Here is a 26,804-nt window from a genome sequence, read left to right as displayed (position 1 = left end):
CAGGGCCTCAGTTTCCTTGTCTGAACTCATAAGAGGCTGCAACCTCAGATGGAAAAAAGGGGCTAGAGAGATCTCTGGGGTCTCTTCTATAAGGGCGCAAACCCCCTTCGTGAGGCCTCCACCCTCATGACCTCATTGCCTCCCAAAGACCCGCCTCCTGATGCTAGCCATTGGGGGTTAGGACTTATACACTTATACGTATGACTTTTGCAGGTTTATACACATTCAGTCCCTGGCAGCTCCCATCTCTGAATGTCACAGTTCCCTGTCCACTCTGCCATCAGCAGAAGGAAGAGGGCACCCACCCTCCGAGATCTTTCCCACTGCAAGGTTGGCCACCCCCATTGGGGCCAGGCATTCGGCCAATGGCCAAGGGCAGCCTCACTTTTGGCGCCATGTCTGGGAATGATAGGCGACCTGCCTCTTGGTAAAATCGTGATATGTTTGTTACTTCCAAAGAACTGCTTCTCTTCATGCAGAAGCAGTCAAAGGAAAGGAGATCAAACTACAAAGAAAAAAGGAAATTGAGCATGTCATTGACAGAAACCCAATGACTGAAAACACTGGCAGCTCTTAGGGTACTCAAGGGTTGGGGCCGGATAAGAGAAAACAGAAGCGCACACAGAACATACACTCCCACAAGCTCACTCCTCTCCTGGCAAGGGTGGACTCTGTTGCCAAAGGCAAGGTTCTTGTGAGGTCGATTAAGGACTTTCGAAGTTAATCAAATGGGTCACAGCGGAAGCCAGGGCCTGGGTGGAGTAGCCAGGGAGGAACTCAGACACGAGGCAGGAGACATGGGAGGGTTGAGGGTTGGTTCAAGAGTGGGTGGGCGCTTAGTGTGCCTTTGCCTCCCCTGCAGAGGGCAGGGTGGCTGTTCCACAGGCCATGAGATATGCCCGATGGCTGGCAGGTCACCAAGTTGTGAGCACCTGCTCTGTGAGCACCTGCTCTGTGAGGGGTGCCATGGTGAATTCTGTGGTGTGATGATGGACAGAGGTATGTACAAGACTCACTTCAAAGACACTGTTGCCCACTTTCTCATCTAAGAAGTGAGGCCCAAGAGCAGGAGGGAGTTACCCAGATCACACAGTTAAGTAATGACGCTTTTGTTGGGTCCCTGTCTCAAGAAACCTACAAAAGGGTGTCACGACAGAAGCATGGGGCTGGGTGTTAGGAGATCTTAGTCCTAGACATGGGTCAACCATGAACCATGTGACCTCCTCTAAACCTCTGTTTCCCCATCTGTATAACGGGGGGGGGGGGTGGGACTAGATGGTCTCTCATGTTGCAGCAGTCAGGATGAGCTAGATTTTGCTGTGATGACAAACAACCCCCGCATCTTGGTGGTTCAAAATGCAAAGGCTTATTCTCACTCACATCATATGATCGTGGCAGGTTGGCAGGACCCAGGCTGGTGGAAGCCCCAACTTGTCCCATGTTTCGTGGGGGAGAACATGTGGCAAAGTGGCTTTCAGAGCTTCTGGCCGCAAATGCCACGTCACTTCCACTTACATTTTGTGGGTCAAAGCTGGTCACAAGGTCATCCATCATGTGTCCTGAGGCGTTATCCTAAGACTGGCCTGGAACAGATGCCAGAGAGATCACACAGGAAGGATCTCGCCAGTTCTTGGCACCTTAGACACATGGCTTGAATTTGGCACCGGTTGATGATGTCTAAGAAGGAAGAGGGGGGAATGAAGACTGGCAGGAAGGTTGGCATCCCCCTGCTGAGAGACAGGGTTGCCATTGACAGAAGTGGGGGTCAGAACGGGGAGCTGACTTGGGTGAGGCATGGGAGGGGTATTCGGTTTCAGAGGTGACTGTGAGTCTCTTTGTTCCTCCACTGGGCTTGGGGCAGAGAAGAGGAGAATGTGGCTGGAGGGTGCAGATGGGCTGAAATACTCCTTATGGATGTGGATTTCAAGCTAGTGTCCTCACACCACTAGGGAGACTGAGATGACAATCCTTGAGTTTTCCAGCCCGTGTTCTCTGAGCACGTGCAGACACATACGATGGCCGTGGTGTCCCACCAGGGCAGGGATTTGTTTGCAAGTTGCCTGGAGCTGCAACCGTCTCAGGGTGAGCTCTGCCCTCTCGTGGGCTGGGGTCTTGGAAAACTCGCTCCTGAACTTGGAGTGAGGTCAGTTTGTGACAGGAAGTCACGCTGGTCATGGTCAAAGGCATGGGCAAAGCCCAGGTCCAAACAAAGGGGACCTGCTTATCCCCCTACAGCAGGGGCCCCCAGCCCCAGGGCCATAGACCGATATTGGCCTGTGGCCCGTTAGGAACCCCATCACACAGCAGGAGGTGAGGGGTGGGCGAGAGAGTGATGCTCCATCTATATTTACAGCCACTCCCCATCGCTCGCATTACTGCCTGAGCTCTATCTACTGTCAGATCAGTGGTGGCATTAGATTCTCATAGGAGTGTGAACCTTGTTGTGACCTGTGCAATGAGGGATCTAGGTTGCATGCTCCTTGTGAGAATCTAAAGCCTGATGATCTGAGGTGGTGATGCGAGTGCTATCTCCCCTCACTCCAAGGTGGGACCGTCTGGTTGCAGAAAAACAAGTTTAGGGCTCCCACTGATTCTGCGTCATGGTGAGTTGCATAATTATTTCATTATATGTTACAACATAATAGTAATAGAAATAAAGTGTACAATAAATGTCACGTACTTGAATCATCCCAAAGTCACCCTCCACCCCCAGTCCATGAGAAATTGTCTTCCATGAAACTGGTCCTTTTTGCCAAAAAGATTGGGGACTGTGGCCCTGAAGAATCCCTGCAGGTCTCCTGCTTTCCATGCTGAGTGGCTGGAAAGGCTCCTCGGAGAGGCTGATGGCTCCTCGGAGGCTGGGAGAGGAGGCAGACGGAGGCCATGGACTTCTCAACACTGACCCCGAGTCCTGCCGTGGGTGATGGAAGGCCGAGATGGAAATCCCTGACCCCCAGGATCGGGGCTTGTGGGGAGAGTTAGGCTGGTATCCCACCCATCCTTCTGGGAGGTGACCTCGTTTCCACTGTTGTGTTGTGCATTTTGCCAGATCTCGACTTGCCACATCTCAAGCCACTCTGGTCGTCCCGAGTTAATCTAGAGAAGATGCTGACACGCCCTCCCTGCCCCGGCTGCCCACCATCCTCCCTCGGACTCTGCATATGATTATTTAAAGTAATCATGAAAAGCAAAACAGGAAATTCTTATCCGTTGTGGCAGGAAATTCTCCAGCTGAGTGGACGGGGCTGCCCTGGGGTTTGTGCCCTCCAGGAACTGTTTGGGATAATTTATGGTCCAAGATGGCCCCAGTCCTTCCTCAGTCCACGGGGAGGAGGGGGGAGGGACCGGCTGGACCCTGGGAAGCAGGATCTGCATTATCTGGAAATGTACATTTCTGTTGATAACATGGTCATTGTTTCCACGATAAGTTAGGGTCCTGTTTCCGTCTTAGCCTGGAGAGAGGAGTAGGCAAAATCAGGCGAAATAAGGATGTTCCATTTCGGGTTCCAAAAGTTCCGTTCTTTCTTGTGTGTGTTATTTTGTGTGACATCCTCAGGATCAGGACTCTGAGGAGAAGATTTACATTTCTTGGGGACCCATGAGTTCCACATCAAGCTGTGGTAGACCATGTGTGTGTGTCGTGTTCTGCTCTCTCACCAAAGATACCATTTCTCCATCTCACAGATGTGGAAACTGAGGCTCACGGTGGTGCAGCAACCTGGTTGCAGTCACTTAATTACTACTGGGTGGAATTGAAGAAGTGTGCTTTCACTAGATTCTGGGTGGCCCTGGGGCCCAGGGCAGCAGCCTTTGCTCACCACGGTGCCCCAGCACCTGGCAGAGAGGCTGGAGTGCGGTAGGTGTGTGATAAATATGTTTTGAATGAAATAGCTAAAGGCAGGGTGGGGTGGAGGAGGGGAGGCTGGTTATTGATGTTTGCCATGGCATCCAAGGACAAGGCCTCCTCAAATGTGTTCCCATGAGGTCTTTCAATTATTTCTAGTATATACCGCACCCAAGGCAACAGAACTCACAGAAGTGTTGGGGGATCGTGGGATGTCACCAAGAGCCAGTTTCTCTCTCTCTCTCTCTCTCTCTCTTTCTCTCTCTCTCTCATTACCTGTTGGGAGTTACATCCCTTTGTTGGCTCTGGGGTCATCATCTCGCATTCCTTATTGTAAATAATATTCCTCATCTCAGAACCTGCATTGGAACAAGTCCAGGGCTACGGTGGCCCGAGGCCCTTGTCAAGCCGAGGGTCACAGGTAGATCTGCATGGGAGCCTGCCTTGTCCTCCCTCCCCCACTGCTTGCGGGGGGTCAGAGGCTCTGGACTCCAGGAACAGGGCTGTCATCACCTGGCCACCACGTCCCCTTAAACCGGTTTCTTCATCTGAATTTTGTGTGACTGGCAAAAGACTTAGTCTTGAACTGATTTCAAATGCCTTGTCCCCGAGTCCTGCACTCCTTCCTGGCTTGTGCCCACCTGCATCATTTGTTCCTATCGGACAAGGTGGCTCTGGTGGCCTCTTCAATGCCAGCAGCCCCCGATTCCAGGCTGGCCAGCCATGCCTCTCCCCAGGCTTGTTTCCTTACTTAAGCACTCCCTCCACTGTGAGGCCACCTCTGCCATGTATCTGGTGTCCTGACCCCTGCCTCTCTTCCTGGGGTCACCTCACACAGCCACCAGCACAGACTCCTGAGCTTGTGACCGCTCGCCCCAGTCACCTGCGTCAGTGGCAATGACGGGTTTGAGGTTCTCCACAGGTCTGACTTGGCCGGGCAATCTCGTATTCATTCATTCACATATTCTTTCATCCAAAAAATATTGAGGACTGGTTTTCCATCATGCCTTTTTAACTCCCTGTTGCCTTTGGGGCTGCCAGCTTACTTCCAGAGGCCTAAGCATCAACAGTCTGTTGGATCTCCTCCTTCCAATGTAACCACTAGATTCACACGGGGAGGTAGGCATCATATGCCTGTCTTAGTCCATGTGGCTTCTGTTACAAAAGACCGTAGACGGGTGGCTTAAAGACAGCAGAAATTCGTTTCTCAGCATTTTGGAGGCTAGGAAGTCCTAGACCAAGGCACTGGCATGTTTGGTGTCCAGTGAGGGCCTGTTTCCTGGTTCACAGTCCTCATATGGTGGGAAGTTGGTGAGACGGCTCTTTTCCAAGAGCACTGCTTCCACCATGAGGGTCTGAAAGATCCCCCCTCAGGGCCTAATCATCTCCCTAAGGCCCTATCTCCTAATACCATCACCTTGAGGGTTTTGTTTCAGCATATGAATTTGGGGGGGTGGAGACACCAACACTCAACCCATAAGCACATTTTACAGATGAAGGAATGGGGACTCAGAGGTTTAAATTACTCACCCAGAGTCCCATGGCCAATGGCAGCAGCTGTTCCCTGGGCCTCTGGCTCCATCTTCCCAAGACACCTGTTCACTTCTAACTTCTGACAGATAGAAAGGGTGAGGGTGGTTAGCTCTGAGTTTCCTGGACTCTGAGAAGAGGCATACTGAAAGGTTGTATGCCCTTCTGAGAAATCGCTGTTGCAAGAATCACTGCCCAGGGAGGGAGGTTGGGTAAGGTGAAGGGTCAAAGGGACTTGAGAACGTGGGCTCTGCAGGGCTGCCGCTGGATGGGAGAGACACAGCTGTCACAGCTGGTGACAGGCCGCAGCCACGAGCGCTCTTTCCTAGGACCTGGGACCCTACTGAGGACTGGAGACTCTTAGAAAAGGGCCCATGGGAAGCCAGCAGCTAAGTGAGGTGGTGGCAGTGGGTGTATAACACCGTCACCTGTCAGGAAGGACAAGAAACAAGTCAGAAGAGGACACGCAGCAGGTCCTTGGAGGAGAGACAAGGTCTGAGAATTTCTGAGGGTAGGATTTAGGGGACTCTTCCTAGCATCTGGGAGAGAGTGTTGACCCAAAGTAGAGGATGAGCCAGTGGCCTGGGCCTTAAGAACTTTGTTAGGACTGAAGACCAGGAGTAACAGCTTGACCTGAAGAGGGAGGACAGACAGCCAAGGCCAGTGGCCAGAGCCTCTAGACAGCAGCAGTGAGCTGACCTTGACTGTGGAATACAGAATAACAGAGGGAGGCCAAGACTGTAATCCTGCTCCAAGATCACTGAGCAGTTGAGAATGTTTCCATAATTCACAAACCTCTCTGTCCTTGGTGTACTGAGATACTTCTTAGTATAATAAAAACTGGGTGTAGCCAGTTGCGGTGACTTATGTCTTTCATCCCAGTACTTTGGGAGGCAGAGGCGAGAGGATTGCCTGAGCTCAGGGATTCGAGATCAGCCTGGGCACATTGGTGAGACCACATGTCTACAGTAAATCATAACATTAGCCGGGCGTGGTGGTGCATACCTGTGGTTCCAGTTACTTGGAAGGCTGAGGTGGAAGGATCGCCTGAGCCCAGCAGGTCGGGGCTGCGATGGCCGTGAGCAGCATGCCACTGCACTCCAGCCTGGGTGACAGAGTGAGACTCCAGCTCAAAAAACAAACAAACAAAACAAACAAGCAAGCAAACAAACAAAACAGGTATGTGCAAACATCTGTCTTCCTTTCCCGGGTTAACCTTTCTACCTGCTCCAGGGTCCAGCAGTTATCCTCTCCAACCCCGCCCTGTCCCCTTTGTGTCTTGTAGGATGACTCGGTTCCAGTTGGCCTGGGACTTCACGGGTTGCAGTACCGAAAATCCCACATCCTAGGAAAGCCCAGGTTATGAGCAAACCTGGTCGGGAGGTCACCTTCAAGGTCTTTCCCCCACTGTCTCCTCAACCTGTGAACACACCCACGTCCCCTCTTTGTTAAAAGTTCCCCTTGGTCTCCTAATCCGCTCTTCTTCCCCTTCTTCTGGATGTAGTCCATACTCTTCTGGATGTAGTTCATACTAGCCCCTCACCCCCAGATGACTCTCGAACCTTCTGCAGAATGTCACCATCCCTCACTCCTGGTAAACGTGCCATTGCATTCAGTACCACCGGGTTCTGGGATCACGTTTTCTGCTCCCGGCTCTGAGGCTACTATTCCTGTCTCAGATCTGGGGAGAGAGCTCTCCCTTTGCTCTCTCTGTCCTCCTGGGACATCCCTCAGGGCTCAGTCTTGGTCCTGCACCCTCACCGGTTTGCACAAAAGCCCACAAGAGTCAGGCAGGCAACGTAATCTGTTAGGCGACCCCAGTAGAGACAGAGGGAACCCAGGTGGGCACGTGCTTCTTCTAGGGAGTTTTTCACATTAGCAGGTACTCCAAAGAGTGGGCCACCCACGGTCCGAGTGCACTGCATTTGGGGTGCAGCTGCAATATGAATGAATGTGCAGGAGGCCATGTGATCCAACCTGGGACTGGGCTATTTCCACCCAGAGGCACCATGGTGGACCTTGAGCAAGAACTCACGTCTCAGGGCTTTTGGAAATATCCTGTTTCTGTCAGGGGGATGTGCTCTTGGCCTTACAGTGGACTGAGAAGGCTCTCCCCACCTGACTTGGCACCACCCTACCCTCAGCAGGCGACCAACACGTTCCTAATCACACAGGTCATCACAGACAGCCATGACCTTGATGGGGGCAGGTGAGGGGCAGCTAGTGAGTTCCTGGGAGCTTTGTTAATGTGGCAAAAAATTCCTTCCAGCTGATAACAGTCTTTTCACTCACCACAGATTCATTCATCTTTCCATTGCAATTAAGGGGCAGAGCGTGGTAAGATAGTGAGTCCGTGATGATAAGCTGCTAATGAACAGTTAGATCACAAGTAATTTCAGCTCTGAGCAAGGTCAGCAGCTTGAGGGTGGGAACTGTTTTTAGTATTCCGTGCCACGAGTCTAGGAAGGACCGTGGAGAATAACTTGCTTATTCCTCTGATCTCTCATGGGGCTGTATGCACATAATCTCATATTTTCTATATTCTAATTTTTATCTTTTCCCAAAGAGTTTGTGCCCTTGGTTCTTTAAAAAAAAAATGCCTTTGTTCCTTTCTTTAACATTTTTTGGGGTGTATTTTAAGGGCTAAATAGTTGGATATAAAGTCAGTGAAAGGTAGACCTGTATCCTTACATCTTATTAGAGATGAGAGGATGAGATGCAGGCAGGGTCAACAGCTCTTGAAAGACATCCCATTCTAATCCCAGATCTGCCCTTTCACAGATGGCGACCTTGGGCGTCTCTGTGTCTCTCACGTCTCATCTCAGCCTCACCCTTGACGTTACTTATCTGTAAAAGAGGGGTCATAACCTTGGAGGGCTTTTCTGGGGTTCAGATGAAAGGCACGTAGGGAACTCAGCCTGGTACACAGTAAGCACTTAATAAATGTTAGCAATCATTGATAACAACAAAACTTCTGGTGATATTACCTGTATTTTATAGGTGAAGAAAACGGATATTGAGTCAACCAAGGCTACTTCATGGCAGATTTGGCTCTCAACTTGGTCCTGCTGACTCTGTAAAATAAACGTTTTCTGCTGGCTGACCCTACCCTCTGCACACAGTTTAATGTTGTCCTGATAAGCTTCTGGAAGGCAAGATGGAAAGCTTGAAATCCAGTACTCAGCTGAATTTCATCGCATCGGAGTAAGCAATAGCTAGAGAAGTCAAGGCTATGCAAGGTCTCTGGGTGTCTACTGGGCACAGGGGCTGGGGACGAGATCTGAAGATGGGCTGATGACCCCAGGCACACTCTTGCCTTCCAAGGCTTGTCCTTCTCGCCCTGTGCCTGGCTTAGCTTCAGCGGGCAGAGGGCAGGAGCCTTGGGTTGGGAAGCCTGGAGGGACCCTCCCGCAGTTGTGAAGCTGAGTCTCATGCTCACCAGCACAGGTGTGTGGCCTACACAGCCAGGCAAGCCTGGAGGCATCTCAGGCAGCCATCCCAAGGGACTCCACTCACTGGGCTGTCCAGCACCAAATGCCAGCAGATCCTGATGATTCGTCTAGGCAATCGGGACACGCAAGGCTGCCCTCTTGTAGCTTACAGCCCAGTTGGCAGGCAAAATAAAGACACTTGAGCCCCTAACAAGTCGCTCAGTCGTGTGTTATTAGGTGCTGAAATTTTGGGTACTGTCAAGATCAGGAGAGGGAGCCATCATGGTGGACTTGTGACGAGGAATGAGAAGAGGGGTAGGTGGTGACAGCCAGATGGGCTTCTTCTGTCTCCTGTGGGAGGTCGTCTGCAGGAGAAAAGCGGTCAGAGCCATGCCCTGGCCTGAGTGCTGCCAAGGGGTGACAGGGAGGAGGGCAGCAGGGGTGTCGAAGCACTCCCCTGTGCCAGGCCATGGCAGACCGGTCTCATTCTACTCTCACGAGAATCCCAGGGCCGTGGCTTTAATCACCCGTATTTGACAGATGTGGTTTAAAGAAGGATTCAGTGCCCTGCCCAGGGGAGAGGTGGCAGAGGCCCCGGTGATGGTCCGGTGGCCTTGAGAGGGGACTGTCTGATCACATGCAAGCACTGTCCTAAATCTTCAAGTTGCTTAGCTGGAAGCACTACTTGACATCCTCTTTCCAAAGCCACAGGTAGGTACAGAAACAAGATAGGAAGGTTCTGGTAAGGTGCTTTGCAAAGCTGTTCTTGTGCTCTTCAGAAGTGTTGCCCACTCAAAGGACCAAACAGTTGCCAATGCACACACACAAACACATGCAACCGTTAAGTCACACACAAAGGCACACTGTCTCTCTCTCTCTCTCCCTCTCCCTCTCACTCTGTCTCTGTCTGTCTGTCTCTCTCTTTCACACACACACACACACACACACACACACACACACACACACACGCACACACATGCACACACATACATGGGTATTGAAGCCCTGAAGACACTTCAGTACTCCCAATGCTTTGGCCAAAAAAATATTGAATTGGGGCCAGAAACATCAATAACTGAAATAACTTTGCATGAAACCATCCCAGGCAGCGGGAAGAGTCAGAGGAAGGACATGGGAAGGATTATTTTGCTTTTTATCCTTATTTAATTAATGCTCACAGGGATGGGGAGGGACTGAAATGGATTATTTTTCCCCCATCACAAATCTTTCCCTTTTTTTGGGTCTAAAAACAAAAGTGACTATGGTTTGGGTCACATGAATGATACATTTCGTCTTCAAGGGAAATTTTATTTCTGCATGAGAAGAAAATTAAAGAGTTCGTTTTTTAAATACTTATCTAGAAAGCTGCATTTCCTGAGCTGCAAAGAAAAAAGTATCTTTCCCTTCTCGTGACTTATCTCCTTTTCCTTCGACAATAAGTCATCCTGGGTTATTTTTTTCTACCCATGGATGAAAAGAGACCAACAGCAAAGGAAAGTGGCAAGACATGGCGATCTCAGGCTTGGCCATATTGAGCGCGGGGCCTCACGGGAGGACCTGGGTGCAGAGGAGGGGACCATGGGGACAGGCCGGGAGACACACATTTGTTACCGTTGATGACCCACAGGATGCACCGTTGTCACCTGAAGCCACAGTTTACACTGGGGGTCACTCTCAGTGCTGGGCATTCTACGGGTTTTGACAAATATGCCATGACTCTAATTCCTTGTGTGTGTTTCAAAGACAACGTAGTATAATGACTAGGTAGTCACTCCTGGGAGAAACAGAATCTTGAAGTAACTGGTCTAGACATGTGGTGACCAGGGACAGTTGTAAGAAGATAGGACTCCACTGGTGGGTGTCTGAGACTAGGCAGACACAATGACGTCCAAGGTCCTGCCCAGCCGAGCACAGCCTATTTTAACCATTTTAAAATGCACATTTCAGTGGCATTAAGTACATCCATGAGGTGTGCAGCCTGTGTCACACACAGAACAGACACGAAGGCATACTCTAGAAGGCATGTTGCTCACCTACTCTGACCACCAAGGTCCTCACCGCAAGACTCAGTTGGGATTCACTATGGCCAGATTGTCATCTGTTTAAAAGTGTCTGAAGAGAATTCTTTGTCTGAAGACTTTTCAAAGACAATAAGGAGGTTGAGAACATGGAATCAGATCTGCATGGTTTACTAAACCATTACCTATGTACAGCATATTAGTATTTACATAATAAGCCACAGAACATGGGGACTGTGGCTCTGGATGAAGTCTGACTCCTCTTCAGAGGAGTGAAACCTTAGAATGAATGTGCCACAATCCTCAGCTCTGGGCCAGGAAAGTAGTTGCCACTGATCATGGAAGCCATGCTGGGTCCAGTTCCCACCATGGATAGAGTTCCAGGCTATGGCCACCAATCCATGGTCACTTGGCATTTGACATTGGCTGTGGGCGACCTTACCCCCTTCTGGAGTTCACCTCTTCAAATCTTCTTTTGTTATGCCAGTTCTTTATCATTCATTGACTTTTTTTTTAAAGCCAAAGTCTTTGTCACCCAGGTTGGACTGCCAGTGGCATGATCATGGCTCACTGCAGCCTCGACAGCCTGAGCTCAGGTGATCCTCCTGCTTCAGCCTCCCGAGTAGTTAGGGATACAGGCATGGGCCACCACACCCAACCTCCACTGACCTTTTATATCCTATAAGTCTGCCATTGATAATATCTCCTCCATATCACTGGAGCTTTGTGTTGGATGGAGAAATTCTTGGCTTCTATTTGCGGCTGCTCTGGGCAATGGCTTAAGGGCAGCTTCTTGGTCAATCTCATTCTTAAGGAGGCGTCCTTCCCACTAACACTTGCTTTCTGAAAAGCTGGGGCCAGAACTGCTCCCTGGGCGAGGGTACTCTCTCCCTGTCCCCTGCCTCTGTCTCTCTTGGAGCTGGACCGTGTCCCAGATCAGGAGGGATTGACTTTTCTAAGACGCTGCAGATGGAGAGATCTGACAAGTGGTCTTGTGGTGCACAGATATGAGTCCTGCCGTAAGAGTTGCCCAAGGGTCACCCCCCGGCCATGTCACCTTCTGCACATTCCAGGGCTCCGTTTTCTCCCAGGAATTCAGAGTGAAATGCCAAGGTGGGATGTCACATGGCACTTATTTGCTGGCAGGGCCACTGCTCCTGTTTGCATGGTCCGCTGACCCACGAGACTGTCTCTGATTGGATTGATCGCTGAGCAGCAGACTGTCCCGTGATGCCAGCAAATATTTGCTCCAAAATTCCTGTCTGCGGGATGCTCTGTTGCAGGGCACATGCCCTGGGACACAGACCCCAAGGTGGGCTCCATACACAGGGAGTTTATTAGAGAGTGTGCTGAGTCCTACCCTTGGACAGAGGAGGGAGGGAAGCAGGATGGGACAGAGGGAGGAGGTGGGTGGCCATGCAGTCCCAAGGGCTCAGCTGACCCCACGGAGGGTTATGAAGCTGGGAAAGCCCTCAGAAGGGTTCCAGGTTGGGACAGAGAGGCCAGGCCTTCATATGCCCTCGCTGACCAGTCATTGGAGGCTGTGGCTCTGAGGGAGGCCGACTTCTGTGGCCGAGGGCCATTCCTGAGACAGTTCACGGGGGGCAGCTGGGGAGGGAAGTCCTTCAGCCCTGAAGGGAGTCCTGGTGACCCAGCATGGTAGCTCCTGGTCTGGGCGAAGCATGCTCTGTGCCCATAAGAGGCTTCTTATCTATGTGGGTAGAATTAAACAGTGTGCTAGTGACGATGGTAGGTGGCATCAAGCAGGTGGCAATCCCTGAACTCTAGGGGTTTGCAGGTGGTGGGAAGGTAGGGGTGGGGTGTCACACTTGCTTTGGGAGAAACATTTGCACGAGGTCCTGGAAAATCCCTGGCTGAGGACTTCTGCCGTTATCCAGCCAAGGTAGTCCGGTCAGAACCCTCGGTGCGTAAGGCAGCCGTTCTTTACACAGGCCATGGGACCCAAGCACAGACCAGATGTGAAGCCAGGCCTGGGTTGAGGAGTCACAGCTGGCCAGCGGGGCAGCTCACACTTAGTTTGTTTGTTTTCTTCATCTCAAGAAGTTCCGGGAAATGTTCCCGGGGCGTCCAGGGCCATCGTTATCTCAGGCCTCCGTTCCTGTGGCTCTTGACACACCAGGGTTTCCAGAGGACAAGGGCAGTGGTGCTGGAGTTGGGACAGTTCCTCTGCTCAGGGCACGAAGCACCGGCTGCCTCCCTGTTGTGGTTTTTCATTCCATTGCACGTTCCAGAGGGCTAGGATTTACTGGGGTGAGGGGAACTGCCTCGTCTAGCCAAGAAAGCTGTGGAGCAGTGCCCGCGTGGTGGCCTGCCCAACACCTGCCTGCTCTGGGCTTGGGGGGCTCCTGCCAGACTCCAGTCGGTGACTAGGGACAGCACAGAATCATCTGACCCCAGGGTCACACATGCAGCCTCTTGGTTCCTCAGTTTGGCCAGTGGTCCTCTAGCAAGACCCAGCTCTATGGAATGGAGCAGTCATGGATGACTGTGTGTGTGTGTGTGTGTGTGTGTGTGTGTGTGTGTGTGTGTGTGTGTGTGTATGTGTGTGAGTGAGAGAGAGAGAGAGAGAGAGAGAGAGAGAGAGAGAGCGTGCGCGAGCGAGAGCACATCACTGGCCTAAAGAGGGTGGAATAGCCAGTCAGGGAAGGGCAATTCTCTGGTGGTTTCTTGGGTCAGGGTGGGTAGGAGAGGGAGTGGCCTGGGGTGGGGGGCAGGAGAAGGAGTGGTGGCCTGGGCAGGGGTGGTGAGGTGGTGGGCAAGACAGGGCGTGGCCTGGGGGAGCAGGAGAGAGTATGACCTGTGGTCTACAGTCAGATCGCTCCAGCATCATCACAGTGCCAGGAATGTTTGAAGTGTGAGGTTTTCTCAAAGGTGACCTGAGTTCCAGTCCCAACCTGTGAGAAGTCCCTTTCTCTCTGCACTGACCTGGCATTGCCACTGCCTTAGTTTGTGTCCTAAAAGAGGTTTCAGAAAGGCTATGCAAAGGCACTGCATGGCAGGAAAGGGGACCTGGTCTTACACCCAGGGGGACCCTGACCCTTTGTGAATGAGGAGAAACATACTGTTTGGGTCATGCATTCTACCCACCGGAGGACTTGCCATTGTCTCCGGGGTTTTTAGTGGGGCTGCATAGCAATCAGGCCCCTGCGAGTGCCCCTGAGTGTCCATAGCCTCCCCACCAGCACCAGATCGGAGGTCAGCAGGGACTCGGGGCGGTGCCTTCACCCGGAGGGCAGTGACCACAGCAGGTGGGGACTGCAGGTGCCCCGGCTGTCTCCAGGCCCCACCACCTGCCTGGGCTTCAGTGCGGTGTGTTTTGCTCTGCCCAGATCCCCACATCTCCTCGTCCACTCTCTCTTTCTGCCATGGACCCCCAGGGCTGGATTTTCTCCATCCTTCTCATAGATGGGCTCCACGCCTCTTCCCTGAACTGCCTCTTCCAGCACTTGCCGGCCAGGATCATGTGTGTAGAGTGTTTCTGTTGTTGGCCAACATCCCCCTCAGTTGTTTCCTTGCATTCGAATAACAGCACCTCCAAAACATTGAAATGACCCCCACTTGGGGAAAGAAGTAGAGGCCCAGAGAGGCCCCATGGCTTATTCTGATCACGGAGCTCTGGTCTCCTGATGCCCTCGCCCTGCCCCTTCCCGGCTCTTCCCTGCACAGCCTGAGATGCTTTTGCCCTCAGGCTGTGTTGGCCACCTGGGCTACAGTGACACTCAACAGCTGGGACTGGGGCTAGGGCTGGGCCCGCCCTTCATGAAATTCTAAGGGAAGGAGAGAGAACAGCTGCTTCTGACATGTCCTGGTTTCATAGTCTTGGTGTCCCAATGCACACATGCAGCTTTGAAAATCTCTCTGGGAAGCCCCACCCCATCCTCTGCTCTTCATTGACAAAGGTCACACATGTAGCCTTAGTTTGGCCAGTGGTCCCCTAGCAAGACCCAGCTCTGTGGGATGGAGCAGTCACAGATGATGGGAACAGTGTGTATGCGGGTGAGAGAGCAACAGAAAGAGAGACAGAGAGAGAGAGAAATGCTGGCCAGCAGGGACTTGGGGCTGTCCCTTCACCTGGGGGGCAGTGGCCAAAGCAGGTGGGGGCTACAAGTGTCCTGGTTATCTCCAGGCCCTGCCATCTGCCCATGCTTCAGCACAGCATGCGTAGAGAGGGTGGAACACTGAGGCAAGAACCACATCCACACAGTCACCCAACCTGCCGCAAAAACCACATCCACAGTCATCCAACCTGCCCCAAATGCACAAGTGTACATATGGACACACACACACACACACACACACACACACACACACACACACACACACTCCTCCACGTGGCCTCTCCTGCTGCATGTAGCCCAGGTCCCCATGTACAGGGCACAGTGCTCAAACCCCACAGGTGGGCAGCTGGTCATTCACGGTGCCGTCTACTGGTGCCGTCTACTGGCGTTGGCAATTGATCCTCTGACTTCACAGATAAGACCTCCGACTTCTTCAGCAGACAGGGAGCTGAGAAACCAGGAAGCTGCAGTGTTAGCTGTGTGGCGGCTGGGTTGGCCTCCAATGAGCCGTTGCAGAGCTGCTGCAGACACTCTCCCCTGGGTCTACCTGGCTGGAGGACCTCCCATCCCAAGCCTGCTTGCAAAGGAGTCTGGGAACTTTAGTTTTTCTCTTCCCAACCTGGTCACTCCTGTGTAGCCCTAGGCAGACAAATGCCCACTCAGTCCCCGGGACCTGCCTTTCTGCTGAAAGAAGGCAAGTCCTGTTAGCATGTGACACTAGATGTGAGAGGGACACCAGCGTAAAAGGTGGCGCTGAAGGGCGGGGTGTGGGTGTGGCGGAGGGCTTTGCACAAATGGCCCATCTCCTCAGCCTTGGTGGCCTCAGCTCTTAAGAAGGCAGGAGGAGCTTGGTCTCCTAGGGAATTTCTCTCCTCCTCACTTGCCCAATGGACTTGACTACTGTTTGCCGTGCCAGGCCTCCCGGTCAGGATGGGAAGCCTATGCCTGGTAACAGCCCACGACTACCAACAGTTTCTATTAAAATGGTAGAGTCTGTGTCTTGTTCATGTCGCCTGTCCCATGGAGGTTGGAAATGGGTTGAGTGAGTTGAGTGACCAGGACTCAGGCTGGCCTGGGCTGCATCTTCACACATGTTGCCATGTGCATTTCTGGCATGGCGGGAACAGTGGGATGTGGCAAACTGCATGTTTGTTTCTGCCAGGAAGGGAACAAGGGTTCAGGGGCAGGAGACTCAACAGATGGTGAACAGATGAACCAGAAGGTCCCACACTTCCACGCTCCTGCTCTCTTATCGCCAGCTGGGATAACTGACTTTCTTCCATGACCATTTCTCTTTCCCTCCAGGTACTGAAAGACACTGGACAGAATCCTCACTTGGAACTGGCCTGTGATACACCAGACCGTCCCCAGGAACAGAATTCTCATTGAGCTTTCTTGAGGTCCATCGGGGGTCCTCAGCCTTCTGTGATATGGAGGCTGGGAATGCTGTGTCTTGTTTGTATAAATATTCTGCCCACTTCCTTAGATTAGGGAGGGAAGAAGACAGGCCCAAGGGGCTGGCCCCAGGAGGGTTCTCGGGTTCTGCTCCAAACCCACTCACTGGAGGCTTTCTCTGACCACCTTCTCCTCAGTCTGAAGTCATTTTTGGCTCTCACGAGTCCCCACTTTGCCTGTATCCTCCCCTCCTTCCTGTTCCCTCACTATCAATGTTTGCATAAATGGCTTATCTCCCCTATTAGGCTGTGAACTCTTTCATCTTCTAGGACCTCCATTTGATCCATACAGAATTGTCCCTACTCTCAGGTGGGCTTCACTGGGCATTTAAAAAAATCTTTTTAAGAGACAAGATCTCACTATATTGCTCAGTCTGGTCCTGAATTCCGGGCCTCAAGCAATCATTCCACCTTGGCCTCCCAAAGTGCTGAGATTACAGGCTGTTGAGTGCTTTTGAATGGCTCAAGTAATGAATTTCCATATTCTCTGCCAGGATGTTTTCTGTAAAAGGTACTCGTATCTTTAGAGTGAAAAATAGACAAAAGGATGAGTGAATGGATGGATGGGGTGGATGGATGGATGGATGGATGGACGGATGGATGAGTGGGTGGATGGATGGATGGATGGGTGGATGGATGGATGAATGGATGGGTGGATGGATGGGTGAATGGATGAATGGATGGATGGATTGGATTGACGAGTGGGTGGATAGATGAATGGATGGCTGTATGGATGGATGAGTGGATAGATGGATGGGTAGATGGATGGTTGGATGTGTGGATGGATGGTTGGATGAGTGGATGGGTATGAGTGGATGGGTGGATGGATTAATGGATGGATGGATGGGTTGGTGGATAGATAGATGGGTGGATGGATGGTTGGATGGAAGAATGAGTATGGATGGATGGGTGAATAGGATGGATGGATGGTTGGATAGATGGTTGAATGGATGGTTGGAAGGATGGATGAGTGGATGAATGGATGGATGGTTGGATGAATGAATGAGTAGATGGATGGACGGGTGGATGGATGGATGGATGGATGAATGGATGGATGGATGGTTGAATGGATGGATGGGTGGGTGGATGGTTGGATGGATGGTTGGAAGGATGGATGAGTGGATGAATGGATGGATGGTTGGATGAATGAATGAGTAGATGGATGGATGGGTGGATGGATGGATGGATGGATGGATGGATGGATGAATGGATGGATGGATGGTTGAACGGATGGATGGATAAGCAGATGGATGGATGGGTACGGATGAATGGGTGGATGAATGGATGGGTGGGTGGATGGCTGGATGGATGAGTGGATGGATGAATGAGTAGATGGATGAATGGGAGATGGATGAGTGAATGGGTTGATGGATGGAAAGTTGGACGGATGGATAAGTGAATAGATGAATGATGGGTGGATGGGTGGATAGATAAGGAGATGGATGGATGGGTATGGATGAATGGGGATGGATGGACGGATGGATGAATGAAAGAATAGATGGATGATGGGTGAATGGATGGATGGGTAAGTTAAATAAAGGAATGAATCTGTATAGAGGCCAGTCAGTGTTGCATAGGGAGAAGAAACAAGTTGTCCTCCACCCCAGATGGTTCTGCTAATTCTGATGCACTAACTCATAATAAGGCTTCTGGACCAGAGGGGACCAGTGGGAGTGAGGGTGACCCAGGGCAACTTCTCATCACTCTGTAAACCTAGGTCCATGCCCTGCTGGGGTCACCTGGGCATGTGCACAACTACACTTTGACATGATTTAGCTCTTTGGTACAGGGGCAGGCCTCACCAGGCCAATGACATAGGGTGTTGCTGCTTTTACTGAATAATTTCCATGACCCAGGCTGAGTAATGTGGGGTCAAGAAGCAGCAAGGCAGGTGGTCTAAGAACCATCTGAGGGACTCAGTCCTCATTAAATGCTTCCAGGCCAAGACATGAGCTCTCCCTTGGCCCCTGAATCCCGGAGGTGACAGGAGGCCAAGACTGCAAGGCTCCAGGGCACTGTTCCAGAGAAGGTGACATGCCTGCCCCCTCTCCCACTGAGAGGACCTCAAGCATCATTGAAAGCATCTCCTCTTTCTACGGAGATAGCAGCAGGGCAGACATGGTGTCCCCACACTCACAGCTCTCTCCTGGGTGGCGTCTTGAAGGGTGGAGAGGCAGCACGTGTAGATGGCATGAATGTCAGCATGTGTCCAACTGGCGGTAAAGGCAGACAACAACAAACATCCCACTCCCTTTTAAAATGGACAGACAGAAACTTCACCTACATCTACTGCGTCCTTCCCATTTCTCCTTCGGCTCAAAGAATGGTGAGAAATTGTCCTTGCCTTGGCTTGACACCTGGGGTTGTCCCCAGAGCAGGTGAGACCTCTTGGCCTTGGCCTTCATTTCATGTGGAAGAAGGTGTGTCTGCAGGAAGTCCCGGGGTTTGGGGGCCATCCCCACTCTGGAGGGCAGGGAGGGTTCCAGCAGCTCTACAGGGGTTGGCAACTGGGCCCAAAGCCCCAGACCCAGGGGATGTTGGTTGTGGACACTGGCCTTTGGGCAGCCCCAGGGAGCCATTCTCTAAGATATCACCGGGAACCCCAAGTGAGAACCCGGCCCCTCTCCCTCCGCCTCCCACTGAATGATGTGCTGTGACCAAGTGGGTACCAAAGAATAAACGTCCTGTATTAACATGAACGCTAATGACAAACGCACTGCAGTAGTAAGCACATCATAGATCCATAGAATATTCTCCATATAGTCTGAACATAGATATAAAATAAGTTATTCTTGCTTTGCTTTCCGTCATGGCAGGAGAAGGGCATCCAGAGTGACCGGCTCAGGGGCCGTGGAGCACACCAGGGAGAGACCGCGCAGAGGGTGAGGGCTTGGAGTGTGGCAGGACTCGTGAAGACCCCGCAGACTCCCTGGGGACCCCACAGGGAAAGCGGCTGCAGGGCTCTCACGTTAACCTTCTGAGAACCAGCTTGAGGATCCCCGTGATGCAGGAGCAGGTGGATGGCTGCATGGAGCTGGGACGACGCAGGCAGCTGTGAGAGGCCGAGCAGGGCCAAGCGCGCCCAGCACCCAGCAGCCCAGCCCACCTTCCTGCTGGTGCGGCAGCCCTTCTGCGAGGCTAGGAGTGTGGTGCACAGAGCCAGAAGGCATGGTTTGCTTCTGCAGCGTGACAGAAGGCCAGACGGAGAGCCCACCAAATGCCAGCCGGCCCTCCTCCCTGCCAGCTTCCTCTGGGCTGTGTGGGGGTCTGCGTGCTCAGCTTGCTTTCTGCGGGTTGTCACCTGTTAGTGGTGCTGGGACCCTGCATCCATCCCAGCATGGGGAAGAGTCTTAGTGGCTGAAGTCCTGGTTCAAGTCCCTGCTCTATCATATATGACTTCTGCGGGTTTGGGAAGGTCACCTAAACCCTTTGAGGTTTCCCAGCCTCTCGTCTGCAGACTAGGAGGACTAACAGAACATTACCTGGGGCCAGAGTGGGGCCAGCACAGTAATGTATAGGGTGTGCCTTACAAGCTACTGGCACACAGGAGGGGCTGGACAAAGTGGGCCACATGTGACCATCCCCACACTGCAGGCCGGGTAGAAAGAACATAGATCTGATGAAATCTAGGCACTCAAACCCCATGACTGGTTTCAAGTGGGCCACGGGGCAGGTGCCTGGCTCTTCCCTGCCAGTTTCTTCTCTTCTCTCTCCCACTCTGGGATTCTTTGAATTGAACCCGGCTGAGGTCAAGGCCAGGTCTGCCGAGGAAGCACAGAGCCTGGCCACGTCTCCGGAGAGTGCGTCCTTCCCCCCTCTCCTCCCAGCAGCGCCCCAGCCTCCTGTCTCCCAGCCATGAGTGCGCTTCTCATCAGGAAGCCCAGGAGAGGGGTGGAGAGCACAGAAAAACAAGCGAGTTGCCTGTGAAGTGAAAAGCCTCGCCATCTGCTCAGCGCCGCAAGGAGGCTCTGGGGACGTGGAGTGGGTGGCCATCTGTGGGCACAGGTGAGAGAGGATAGGAGGGAAAAGGGATGGAGACACAGCGTGGGCCCTGGGATCTGTGAGCACTCCCGACCCTCTGTCGATCCTGAGAACCCGGCGAGGTGCCCAACAGGCATCAGCCTGGAAGTGTGAAGGTCACCAACCCCAACGATCCATGGTACAGCCCTCAAGACCCATGTGCGTGCGTGCGTGTGGGCGTGCATGTGTGCGTGTGTGTGCGTGTGCATGTGGCCGATGCTCCGCCCCCTCGTCTCACACCTGCCCATCTGCCTGCCCGCCCCATCACTCGGCGACTTTCCTCTTGGACGGCGGCAGGAGGTGGGCGGGCAGCTCGCTGGGCAGCTCGTGGCCCTCCAGCTTGACCTTGATGAGGTGGTTGGCCAGTGCGAACTCCTCGTCATCCAGCATGCCATCCTTGTCAATGTCGGCCAGCTTCCAGATCTTGCCCAGCACGCTGTTGGGCAGCTTGGAGCGCACCATCTCCTTCTTGGCATTGGCACCTGTGATCTTGCCGTCCACGGGTGACAGGGTGTAGAAGATCTCGTCGTACATGGGCTTGTCCCTGGCCACCACCCACTCGGTGTCGTCGATGCCCTCCCCGGCGCCTTCCCCGTAGCCGTGCCCGAAGGGGCCGTGCAGGGTACCCTCGAAGGCGCCGCCCTTCACCATCTGCACGGGCCGCTGCGCCTCCTCCTGGCGGACCAGCACCATGAGCTGGGCGATGTCATGGGCCAGCATGTCGTCCACCACCTCCAGCAGCTTGCTCTTCAGCGGCTGGAACTTGCTGAAGTCCTGGGCCTGCAGCTGGTCCTGGAGGAGGGGGAGGAAGACGCTGAGGGAGGAAGGCGGCAGCAGGAGGGCCTCCGTGCATCAGACCTTTCGGCCGTCCCAGAATGCTCGAGCCTCCACTGGTCGGCCTCCCAGCCTTCCCAAACCATTAGAGACTTCACGTGTCGGGCATCTCGGGCTTCCCAGACCACGCAAGCCCTCTGTGTGTTGGGCCTCCCAGCTTTCCCAGCCCACTCAAGCCCTCCACTGGTTGGGTCTCCTAGCCTTCCCAGACCACTCGAGCCTCCACTTGTCTGGCCTCCCAGCCTTTCCAGACCACTCGAGCCTCTGCATGTTGGGCCTCCCAGCCTTTCCAGAACACTCGAGCCTCTACTTGTCAGGCCTCCTAGCTGTCCCCAAATGCTCGAGCCTCCACTAGTTGGGCCTCCCAACCTTCCCAGAATGCTTGAGCCTCCACTAGTCAGCCTCCCAGTCTTCCCAAACCATTCAAGCCTTCACATGTCAGGCCTCCTAGCCTTCCCAGACCACAAGAGCCCTCTGCATGTCGGACCTCCCGTCCTTCCCAGAACGCTAAAGCCTTCACTTATTGGGCCTCCCAGGCTTCCCAGACCACTTGAGTCCTCTGTGTGTTGGGCCTCCCAGCCTTTGCAGACCACTCGAGCCTCCACTTGTTGGGCCTCCTAGCCTTCCCAGAATGCTTAAACCTCTGTATGCCAGGTCCCCTAGCCTTCTCAGAATGCTTAAGCCTCTGCTGGTCGGGCCTCTCAGCCTTCCCAGACCACTTGTGCTTCCACATGTTGGGCCTCCTAGCCTTCCCAGAATGCTCAAGCTCCACTGGTTGGGTCTCCTAGCATTCCCAGACTATTGGAGCCTCCACTTGTCAAGCCTCCTAGCCTTCCCAGAACGTTAGAGCCTCTACTTGTTGGGTTGGTGTGAATGATCTCCTGAGCGCTGGCTGTTTAAAAGTCCAGTGCATACAATTATGTGTGGCACCAAGTACTGACAATGATAATAAACAGCTGTGCCACTAGCTGGTGCCTTTACCAGGCCATGTCTTTGATCATGACTTGTGAGTCTACTCCTACTTATAAAAAATGCTAGCTGTTTTTGGAGGTGGAGTCTTGCTATGTCATCCAAGCTGGTCCTCCAGGAGGGATTCCAGAAGAAGCCATTTTTACCCTGGGTGAACACAGCTCTGTGAGTGTCATTGCCCCTGAAGACCTTCCAGAGGGACACGAGGTGGAAAGGGAAGACAGTGATATTGATGACCCTGTGTAGCCTAAGGTCACATGTGCTAACGAGTTTCAAATGTCATTTTCCCAAATGTTTGCTTACAGATCATTATCATCATCATCATTATTATTTTTGACAGTGCCTCCCTCTGTCACCCAGGCTACTGGAGTGCGGTGATGCAATCAAAGCTCACTGCAGCCTCAAAATCCTGAGCTCAAGTGATCCACCTGCCTCAGCCTCCTGAATAGCTGGGACTACAGACATGAGCCACCATGCCCGGCTAATTTTTAAATGTTTTTTTAGAGACCAGGTCTTGCATTGTTGCCCAGTCTGGTCTTGAACTCCTGGACTCAATGATACTCCCACCTGGGCCTCCCAGAGTGCTGGGATTACAGGTGTGAGCCACCCCACCTGGCCCAGATCATTAATTCCTTAACAGAAGGAGATCCGAGGAGCTGAAGTGTCCCAAGCTGAGGCTGACTGAGAAACCCAAACGATGTCACAGCCATCCCGAAAGGGGTGACCGGCTCCAGGCAGGTGGTCATATGGATGAGCAGACATATGGACAAAGGCACATAGGACGTGGAAAGTGTCTATTTTTTCTTTTTCTTTTACCAGATAGGAAACTAAACACGTCTGTTGGGACTACAGTAATGTTCTGCAAACCCTTGCCTTCAGCTGAGAAACTGGTTCCCAAGCTAAAGATCAAAACAACAACAGCTGTTAACTCCTCCTGGGGTGGTTAATTTTGGTCTTCAGATTCCCTAATTTGGCTAGGCTTGGTGGCTCAGCCTGTAATCCTAGCACTTTGGGAGGCTGAGGCGAGTAGATTGCCTGAGCCCATGGGTTCGAGACCAGCCCAGGCAACGTGGTGAGACCCCGTCTCTACAAAACAATTAAAAATTAGCTGGGCATGGTAGCGCACGCCTTGTAGTTCTGGAAGGCTGAGGCGGAAGGATGGCGAGAGCCCAGCGGGTTGAGGCTGCAGTGGCCGGGAGCCTTTTTTTGAGCCAACTCAAAAAAAAAAAATTCCCTAATTTTTTAAACAGAAAAATGTGTATTCTGAAATACTTATAGACTCACAGGAAGTTGCACAAATTGTCCAGTGGGCAGGGCCTCTGTGCCCAACACTGACCTCCCCACTGCTGACATCTCCCCTGACAACTGTCACTGCATGAAGGGCATAATCGGTGCCCGGCCCTGTGCTGAGGGCCTTGCATAAGTGACCTCAATGATGCCCATGGCACCTGCAGAAGGAGTTGCTTATTGGAGCCTTGGTTTACAGACGAGGAGAAAAAGGCCCAGGGAGGACCCAGTCAGTGTGTTGTGGCGGTTTCCCTGCCTGGACCCCGGGGATAGCGACTTGCAGCCTGTGTGAATATTGCCCATGGGAAATATGGAGACCTCCGTTTCCCCATCTGTCACAAGCAGGTGAAAATGCCCCCTCCAAGGACTGCTTTGGGGACAACGATGAGAAACCATGTGTGCCAGCCCTGGCCAAGATGGGGGCCTGCAGTGTGACCCGAGGTGGCCAGCTCCTGCGCACCTCTGCCCTCCTGGGCTCATGTGCCTGATCGCCCTGGGGGGAGCGCCGAGGTGGATGTACGCACTTATGGGCCTGGAGATCCTCAGCTGGGGGACTGTCCCACACTGCACAGGAGGCCGTGGGGATGTGGGGCCTGCAGTGGCTGTGACTGGCAACTGGAGGTGTCAGCCCGACTTCATCCAACCTGGTCCACTGGGGCCCTGGGCTTGGGCTCCTCCCAGGCCCAGTCGTGGCCCCTCTTGGGCCAGGGACAGCCGGCAGAGAGGGCGGGTTCTGGCCCACCACTGCCACCATGGACTCTGGGTTGAGTCCCGGGGGCTGCTCCTCCCTCCGGGCACTCAGGCCGCTCTGAGCACGGTCCCCCTCGAGCCCCACCCTCCTCACCTGCATCCTCTTCAGGTTGGGGAAGTCCCCAGGCGAGATCTGGTGCTCGCGCTCAATGCGGCCGTACACCTCGGCCAGGTTGGCCACCAGCTCCTTCTTCTTGTTGTCCTTCCCGAACACCGAGGGCATCTCCTTCTTCAGAGAGCTGATAATATAGGCGTGCACCTGCTCAAGGGCCGGGATGTCAGAACCTCACACTTTCCTTGAGTAGTGCTCCCTGCTCCTCCCCTGCCCCTCCCTCCCGCCCACTCACACCCCCTGCTGGAGGTCCACCTCCACCCCCCAGCCTCCCCTCCATCACAGGGTGTAGTGAGGTTGTGGGGACGCTAAGGCCAGGGCAGGCACGGGTCCCGTCGCCTCTGCTGCTGCTGAGGACACCAACAGTGGCTGACGCCCACCAAGCCCGCCTTAAGGTGCCAGGTGGGCCACAAGGGCTCAGAGGCTCTTTACTACACTTTCAGTCCAACAAATCTTCCATGTCACAGGTGTGGACGGAGACAGGGACCACAGAGGTAACCCATGTCACGGGTGTGGATGGAGGTGGGGATCCCGCGTGTGACCCGCGTCGCGGGTGTGGACGGGAGCGGGGACCCCAGGTGTGACCCACGTCACAGGTGTGGACGGAAGCACAGAGATCATAGGCCTGGCTGAGGCTGGGGATCCCACAGATGGTCAATGGCAGGGTTGGCTCCATGCTGGCCACCTAAGCCCAGCACTGATCCCTCTGCGGTGACTCAGTGGCCAGAGGACCCGCTCGTGGGCAGCAGCCACCCATCGCTGGAGGCCCCAGACTCGGCCCTACTCCCGCCACTCGCCTTGGCCAGCCGGGCCCGCTTGATGAGGTCGTTGAGCTTGCGCAGGGCAGCGTTCCGAGGCAGGCTCTGGATGTCCCTGAAGAGGTCCTGCTCCTCCGCCTCGAAGAGCTTGCGGTTGTCGGGGATGAGCAGCGGGTGGGACCAGAAGGAGCCGATGTAGACACGAATGACCTCGGGCGTGTTCACGATCTTGCCCAGTGACCACATGAGTGCCCCGTACACCCGCATCAGCTGCTGCGTCTCGATCTGGTCGGCCTTGTTCAGCACCACCCGCATCTTGTCCTCGTGGTTCTTCAGGGCCTTGATGACCTCCGAGAACTCGTCCGAGATGTCCAGCTTGTGGGCGTCGAACAGCAGGATGATGCGGTCCACGCGCTCCGCGAACCACTCCAGGACGGCCGCGAAGTCATACCCTGCCGGAGAGGGACCGTCAGGGCGGGGCTGCAGGGCATGGGGCTCTGGGGAGGCGGGAGTCAGATCTGGGTTCAAATCCTGGCTCCCCCACATTGTAACATGGATCACTCAAGGCCTCTTAGTGCTTTTCCATCTTGAGAGGAGGGGACCGGAGAAACTTAGCATAAACTTAGTTCACATTTGGCCCCAGCATAGCCACATTTGCTTAGACTGACTTGCTTTGAATCTAGCACAGGTTAGTCATAGATAGATACATTCCTGATAGGTGGGTTTGAGGAATCGTTCAGACATTTCACTGCTGGCCAAGCTGGCAGCCTACCCCACCCCCTCGGCAAATCTCCATCAGATGCAAGACAAGGTCAGTCCAACCTTTCAATTCATGGTTTAGCATAACCATTGCTAAGAAACTTTCAGGTCCCTTAGCTGGCCGAAGCCATAAAAATGATAACAAGACTCTTTTTGCTAAGAAGATTGTGGACTGGGAATCTCTTTTTTCTTGCAGGAAAAAAACCTCTCCCCTTGTCTCCTCCCATCTAGGCCGCCCCCAGAGGGTATGAGATGCTAATGTCTGGCCATATCAAGATCTACAATCAACATCAAAGATCCGTCGCATCCCTGGACATTCCTTTTGGCCCAGACCCCTCCGGCCCAAACCCCCCTTACCCCAAAGGCCCTTAAATATACCCAGTTCTTGGCCCTTCGAGGCCACACTTGCCCCTGCATGTGGGCCCTCTTTCCAATCTGTGAAAAGTGAATCATAAACTTCCTTCTACTTCTTACTTGGTTGCCATCTTGCATCATTCCCGCGGCATTGGCACCAGCCCACCTTGCCTCAGTTTGCCCTTTCACATCTGAAACACGGGCATCATGATATACCTAATTCATAGAATTATGAGGATTAAATATGCTCAGAGCCCAGCACCATGCCGATGTCAGTGAATGTGCATACTCCTACTCCCGTAAGGCACAGCCTCTGTCCAGCATCCACATCCTTGCCTGCTCTATTTATAGCCAGGAGCCCTGCCAGAAGAGAGAATTCAGACACCTGATCTGACAGAAAGACCCAGAAGCTCCTTCCAGGCTCTGAACACAATGGGATGGTGAAATGCAAGATCCTGACTCTGGCCTGGAAAAAACCTGCTGTTCTTGTTCTGGAGGCACACGGCTTGCCCTCCCCAGGCTCACAAGCTCACCCTTTTCCTCCCATCAGCACAGAATTCTCAACTCTTTCTTTTGTTGTTGCTGTTTTGAGTCTGACTCTCACT

The 26,804-nt window shown here is 53.2% G+C and overlaps 1 protein-coding gene across 1 annotated transcript in view; it reads right to left on the bottom strand.

Moving 5' to 3' along the window:
* Positions 1-20,530: 20,530 nt before the first annotated feature.
* EHD3 (EH domain containing 3) overlaps positions 20,531-26,804 on the bottom strand; it is a 28,649-nt gene continuing 22,375 nt past the window's right edge. Inside the window, exons 4-6 of the mRNA XM_008058520.2 lie at positions 25,126-25,538; positions 24,311-24,475; positions 20,531-21,168 (exon numbers count right to left, since the gene is read on the bottom strand). Of these exons, the coding sequence (XP_008056711.1) occupies positions 20,641-21,168; positions 24,311-24,475; positions 25,126-25,538 (1,106 nt within the window). The 3' untranslated portion in view covers positions 20,531-20,640. The remainder of the gene's footprint in view (positions 21,169-24,310; positions 24,476-25,125; positions 25,539-26,804) is intronic.

The sequence above is a fragment of the Carlito syrichta genome, unplaced genomic scaffold (genome assembly GCF_000164805.1).
Source record: "Carlito syrichta isolate Samal-C Ts95f unplaced genomic scaffold, Tarsius_syrichta-2.0.1 Scaffold303375, whole genome shotgun sequence".
NCBI classification, from domain to species: Eukaryota; Metazoa; Chordata; class Mammalia; order Primates; family Tarsiidae; genus Carlito; species Carlito syrichta.
Note: the sequence above shows the minus strand (reverse complement) of the source record. Positions and strands in the feature narration are given on the sequence as shown.